General features: G+C 43.2%; 2 protein-coding genes across 2 annotated transcripts in view; one reads left to right on the forward strand and one right to left on the reverse strand.

Annotated features, from left to right (window-relative positions):
* The window catches only part of T265_03735 (hypothetical protein), a gene marked incomplete at both ends in the record, with an annotated part of 102,565 nt that overhangs the window by 79,691 nt on the left and 16,713 nt on the right, over positions 1 to 6,161 (forward strand). The gene's annotated exons all lie outside the window — the stretch shown is intronic.
* The window catches only part of T265_03734 (hypothetical protein), a gene marked incomplete at both ends in the record, with an annotated part of 45,352 nt that overhangs the window by 34,081 nt on the left and 5,110 nt on the right, over positions 1 to 6,161 (reverse strand). Inside the window, 2 exons of the mRNA XM_009168281.1 lie at positions 745 to 1,165; positions 3,350 to 3,684. Of these exons, the coding sequence (XP_009166545.1) occupies positions 745 to 1,165; positions 3,350 to 3,684 (756 nt within the window). The remainder of the gene's footprint in view (positions 1 to 744; positions 1,166 to 3,349; positions 3,685 to 6,161) is intronic.

Below are 6,161 nucleotides of genomic sequence, written 5' to 3' on the forward strand. Positions count from 1 at the left end.
TACCATATTTATATTTATATATGTGTGTTCGTACATACATGTATATGCATGTAGATGTGCACTATTTATACAGTAGTCTAACTACTTAAAGACAAAGCGAAAAGGGGAGAAAAGAATGGGGTAGATAGAAACCTGGCGCTAGTCTATAACAGGCATTCTAAAATGCCTACACCACTAAGTGATTGATCAGTCTGGAATGTATGTGACGGTGTCATCGACAGGCCGTCAATTCATACATTATCTTCAGTCAAGCGCAAGGAGACGTTACAGGGACCCTGTTCGGGAGGGGTCCAGCAACATCAAAAGTCCCCGTATTCCCTCACGCCCTTCGGCCAAGTCACAAATTAACAACCTCGATGTTAGTACCACCCTGCAGAAGGCTCATAGAACTTCCATCTGAGAAGCCTTCACCCGAACAATCGGTCAATACCGACCACGTGATGTAAGTTGTTTGCTTGGGGAATCAGATGAACTATATCCTGTCTATGTTCAAGCCAATAATGCTGCTAGTCAATGGCTGTTGGCTTGACAATATAGTCTTCAAATGCTAACGGGGAAGCTGTAAGTTCGAATCAGCCTTGGGGATTCGTGATGTGTGAACTGCTGTACAACTGTGCATTTCGTACCGAATTCTAGGAATAGATTGATTTCACTTACAAGATAAAACAAAATTCGGTACCCTTCTCCTTTTAAGGGTGGCATCGAGGGTCATACGAAAATATGACTTTGCATCACGTGACTCACCACAGCGTAAAACAGCCCAAAGCATCCGTGATGTTCTGCGACATTTGGATCAATAGTTGGACGTAAACCTGCCTGCGAAGTGAAGTCAGTTCTTAGTTGTGTTCGGACAGGCTCCACTAGTCCTGATTGGCAGTTCTTGAGGAATTCCACAGCCAGTTGCTCGTGACTACCATAATTGGCAACAGCACTATCCGATTCACTGGCACTTTCTTCTTGTTGAAGTTGCTTGAACCGAAGCTCCCACAATTCCGCCCAGTTCAACAGAGCCATTTGGCTCGCCCCCGCCGAGTTGCTTACCGCGTTGCCATTCTGTAACCAGTCAGACAAACTGGAACGAACAAAATTCTGCAGGAATCGACATTTGGCGACTTGCGCTTGAATAGTCCGGAGATTTATCGTCCTCATTTTCTGAAATTCCTTGCTGAAATGAAAAATGAAATCCCAGAATTCTGTACTCAAAAGTTGTAGTAGTGGAAAGAACATTTCTGGGCTTTCTAGTGTTCGTTCAATGACCCAATTGAGCTTAATTTACTAAAAGGATTTATTTCACATGGCTCCGTTCTCTACAGATTTGATGGAAGTCTGATTGCTGCGTGAAAAATTCAGGACTGTTTTAACAATTCAGTAGTTATCTCGCTTAATTAATCCATAATTTTCATCGAACCACTAAGTAGCGCTGAAAGCGGTTCTTTCTTTTGGAGGTTCCCCAATAAGACTTTCAAATAAATCATGGTTGTACGGCGGTGAAGCATCAGTGCTGAACATGGATGCCATTCCGTCAGTGATGTTATCCGCCTAGTGAAATAGACGCATTTTTCAACTACTCGTTACTTTTCAGTAGGCTCGGATAACAGAGATTGCTAGGTAGATTAGGCAGATAGGATCGCCATTCGTGAATGACCCGAACCTTCGTACGACCCACCAGTGATCCAAGCTGACTTGGCAATTCACTATTATCTCGTCCGACTAGGTCGCTGAGATAGTCTTATACACTGGCGTCGCAAACGACTGTGAACGCCCAGCAACCTGAGGACAACATGTAGGATGCTGAAGTGGACTGGAATGTAGACCATCTTCTTGAGTTCAGAAACAAAGCATGCGGGAAAGAATGGTTTTTATCGTAAACGGGCACTGTTTTCTCTCTCTCTCTCCCTCTCTGGACTCATATGATTCATATCGACTGCCCGCAGCCTAAAAATGATATTAGTATTGTACACTTTGAGAACACGTTTTTATGACAGTAGCATGGTGAGTTCACTTCTTTAAAAGAGCCCCCAAGAAGCAGATTGCAAGAATGAGGCAAAACGGCTGGATCCCATATTTATTTGCATAAACAGAGCCAAGCAGACGCCAAAGATGCTGTTTCCAGGACAATAACTTCCGGACTAAAAATCATTTTACGAGCACATTCTATACCGTAAGACGTGTTCCGGAAATTTGGATATTGGTTAAACCGGCTCTATCAGTCTGTTCTCAAAATGTAAATACTTCATAGAGCAACCAATCAGAAAATTGACCAACACACTACTCACTTGTCTTCAAAAGTAGACAGTAAGGAACCTGACGAACAATTTCTTGTTGGGATCCCGGTCAATACTCATCTAATGCTTAGGTAGTTAACTCAGTAAAAATTAATTAAGCAGTAAGCTTGCAAGACAAATTGTGGTTTTCCGCATTCAACAGGTATTCTGTGTGCATCACTAGCTGACCGGTAGAATAAAAGGTCGGTTAACTGTATGCCGCAGCGCTTAGGTAGTTAAGTCAGTAAAAATTAATTAAGCAGTAACCTTGCAAGACAAATTCTGGTTTTCCGCATTCAACAGGCATTCTGTGTGCATCACTAGCTGACCTGTAGAATAAAAGGTCGGTTAACTGCAGGCCGCAGAGTTCAGTGGGTTCCAATCTCAAGTTGTGTGCCAAAAAGCCAAGGCAATCAAGCCACCAGTAGTGACCATACACATATGGTCTGGCCGCCGAGGCAGTCCAGCCTGCATAACCAGGAGCGCTTTATACGAGCGTTTAATTTACGTACCAGTGTGTCAATTTGCGATGATGAACTATGACTTCTTTGAGTACCTATTACTGAAAAATGAAGTGAGTAGTCAGTATGAGTTAACTTCCGTTGGTTTTCGGTTTGATGTAATCTGGTTTGAAAAGATAAAGCATTTGTGATGTACTACTCATAAGGCTGCTGAAAATCCATCGAAAGCCCACGACCGGTTTCGCCCTTCTTGGGGCTCATCAGGTAGGCGCAGTCCCCGGGTTTCCGNACCCATTTGCATACCAATTTGGTTCTTTCGAGAGACTCACCTGGAACCCAGCTGAATCTCTCGTTTATCATGTTCTCAGCTGGGTTCCAGGTGAGTCTCTCGAAAGAACCAAATTGGTTTGCATATGAGTGTATATTCGCCAATAAGGCATTTGTATTTTACCAGCCAAAAAGCACACAGATTAAAACCAAATGTAGCTTTTATAGTTTTATAATCGACATTATAACCAATTGGTTGCATTTAAGACTTGAAAGCAAGAGTATTGTGCATTAACGTCAATTTTCTTTGCAGAAGCAAGTAATTCAACAATCACTTACGGTGTTCACGTGACTTACTCCAGTGTGTCGTCGATACTCGGCTCAGCAGCGGACGAAGTCAAGCCTGGTTGATTTACCGGGCTCTGAATCCCCAGTTCTGACTCAGGCGGCTTGTTTGCTGATAGCTGCATAAATGGAGGTCGTTCTGATCGACACCCATCCGGGTCGAACTTTGCATCTTGAATTCCTTTACCGATTGCATCCAGCAGCAGTTCTTGCCACAGATGACGGTCAAGGCCTTGAGTATTGCATTCCAAAAGACGCTGGAAAACAGGTTCGGCCATGTATCGTTCAACTACCAGGTTCTTGTACATACTGGAACGCACGGATGCGATTGACTTGGTTACCACTGCCTGAATGTTTTATAACGGGCAACAAACAAATCAACAAACTTGAGAGCTGATAACAAGCGCATGGTTGTGATTCTAGATTGAGATAATCCTAAATAGGTCACTTGATTTGATACTTAAATGACTCCCTTTTCCCTGGTATTTTTGAACTCAGGCCTGCCTTAAGGTTTATTTGAGCAGGTAATCGAGGCAGTGGTGAAATACGCCCACAATAAGTTTGGGGAAAATGGTCGGTAACCCACTGCATGGTTCACCCTGTTTTGAGTTCATTAGATGTCAATGGTCTCCAGATTCACACCGGCACGGATAAACTTTACTCAGCGGTCCAACACAAGAAACATTAGTCGACTTTCCGCGGCGGTCTGACCAGTCAAACTGTTTGTCATGACTAGTACTCACAGAGGACTTGACCAATCAGTGGGTAGGAAAATGAGCGGAATCCACTCTGTCGTAATCACTGCGGTCGAATTTAGTCACCTAAATTAGCAACAACAATTCGACTGTGACCCTCCAACGATAGAAATGAATTATCTCAAGCAGGCGAATTAACAAAACAAGAAGTCTCTAGGAGGTGACGCGTCAAAAGACTTCATAGTATTCTTATCCCAAATTCTTAGATCTTCACACAAATTTTGTGCTCAGTGTTAAAGGTTGAAGTGTTCTTACGAGGTCAGTATACCTTCCCGATATTACAGAGGCCAAAAACGAGGTGTCTAAAATGGTATTTGAGGAGTGACTAGAAATCAGCTTGATAGATATTGAGGCCACAATCCTGACCATACCACTACTTTTCTGCCTCATTTCAAACCGTATTACCAAGATCCTTTTTCAGTAAGAGGTCTAGAGTACCAGTTTGTCAGACAACGTCCCTGAAAGCTCCATCAGTCAACTAACTCCATTGGATTCTGTACAGCATTTGTTATCGTCAACAGAGAACATCTTCGGTCTGTCCTGAAAACCAATGGCTTTTCGGATAACTTTCGAAGTCTGTGAAGAACAGACGTACACTTTGAAATCTGTTGTTTGGCAAGGTTGAACTATGTCTTTCATTGTCGCATGCCCTAAACGATTTCCCTGGAGAACCAATAAGCACCATCAACTTGATTACAGACCGCTATCACACTGATGAGATCATCATTCTGAGCAAAGTTCCAACAGAAATGCGACATACTGTTGGTTGCATCGGCCGCTGTGTTTTACTGGTTGGACCAGGAACAAATCTAGACTAGGTCGATTACTTCACAATAAGCAGAAATGTCCACTCCAGGCCGCTCAGTGTCCGCGGACACCCAAAAAAAGATAGCGTCAGTGCATCCTTACAATGTTGCACAAAAACTTTCAAACGAAGACTTTTGTATACACTGCGGCCATGCACTTGTGAGGACTGTCCTTTCCAAAATGATGACTTTACCAGACTCGGTGTACCCGATCACTCGTACTTGGACGAACCACAATGGATCCGCTGATGGTATCATGGAACTCTTTCGTAATACCCTTCACCAGTCCAAACAGATCCAGCGACAAAAACGGATTGAACGCGACCCTTGCAAGCCATATTTTGAACTCTAGCAGTGCCAGCTGACCCATCGAAGAACCGTAAAAACAGTCGAACACAATTTGGTTTTCTTGAGAAACTCAAGTGAGTCTCTCGCTTATGATATTCTACAACTGAATGTGCTGCACACAGGCTGCCTCATGTTTCAGTAGGCACGATAGAATATCATAAATGAGAGATTCAGTTTAGTCTCTCACGTGAAAACCAAACTGATTTACAAATGAGTATATTTCTCGGAAACAGCGCAATTTGGGTCCAAGTAGATCATAAGGTTGACGGAAACTCGGGGACTGCGCCTACCTGATGAGCCCCATGAAGGGCGAGACCGGTCATGGGCTGTCGAAGACTTTTCGGAAACCTCGTGAGTAGTTTCCTTTATGAAAATCGAACACATGCCGTACCCTGACCGTGCTCCACCGGCAGCAACGATTCAGGATGTCCTTGAAACCAAGTCATCCGTCTCCAGTGAGAACTCCCCATAAGTAAAGTTCGTTGTAAAGAATGAGTAAAACTACGTGGATATTGTAGTAAACCCAAAGAACTGTTTCGCAGATGAAGGTTCACCAGCCTTCTCTGTTCTCTTCCATTCTCACAGTGATTCAGATCCATTTGAGTAATCCGGGAAAGATAAAGGGGTTTTTAGAACATCTACAAAGTTGCCATGAATGTCTTACTTCCATGGTTGTGAACAACAATCGTTTATTACTTCCACTCAGCCCATTCATAAACCATTTACAGCCTCCAGAAGACGAATAAACAATCTAAAATCTCTAAGCCTCTTTAATCACAACATTTTTGTGCCCAATTTGAAATTCAGACAGAAAATCTTGAACCTCACAACAAATGAGAAGTTTTGTTTATCAAACCTAAGGTTTGTGCTGGGGAATTCCGCTGCAATGAGACAAATGCCTGCCAGCTGAAAGTG

This window comes from Opisthorchis viverrini, assembly GCF_000715545.1.
Source record: "Opisthorchis viverrini unplaced genomic scaffold opera_v5_54, whole genome shotgun sequence".
In the NCBI taxonomy this organism is placed as follows: domain Eukaryota; kingdom Metazoa; phylum Platyhelminthes; class Trematoda; order Opisthorchiida; family Opisthorchiidae; genus Opisthorchis; species Opisthorchis viverrini.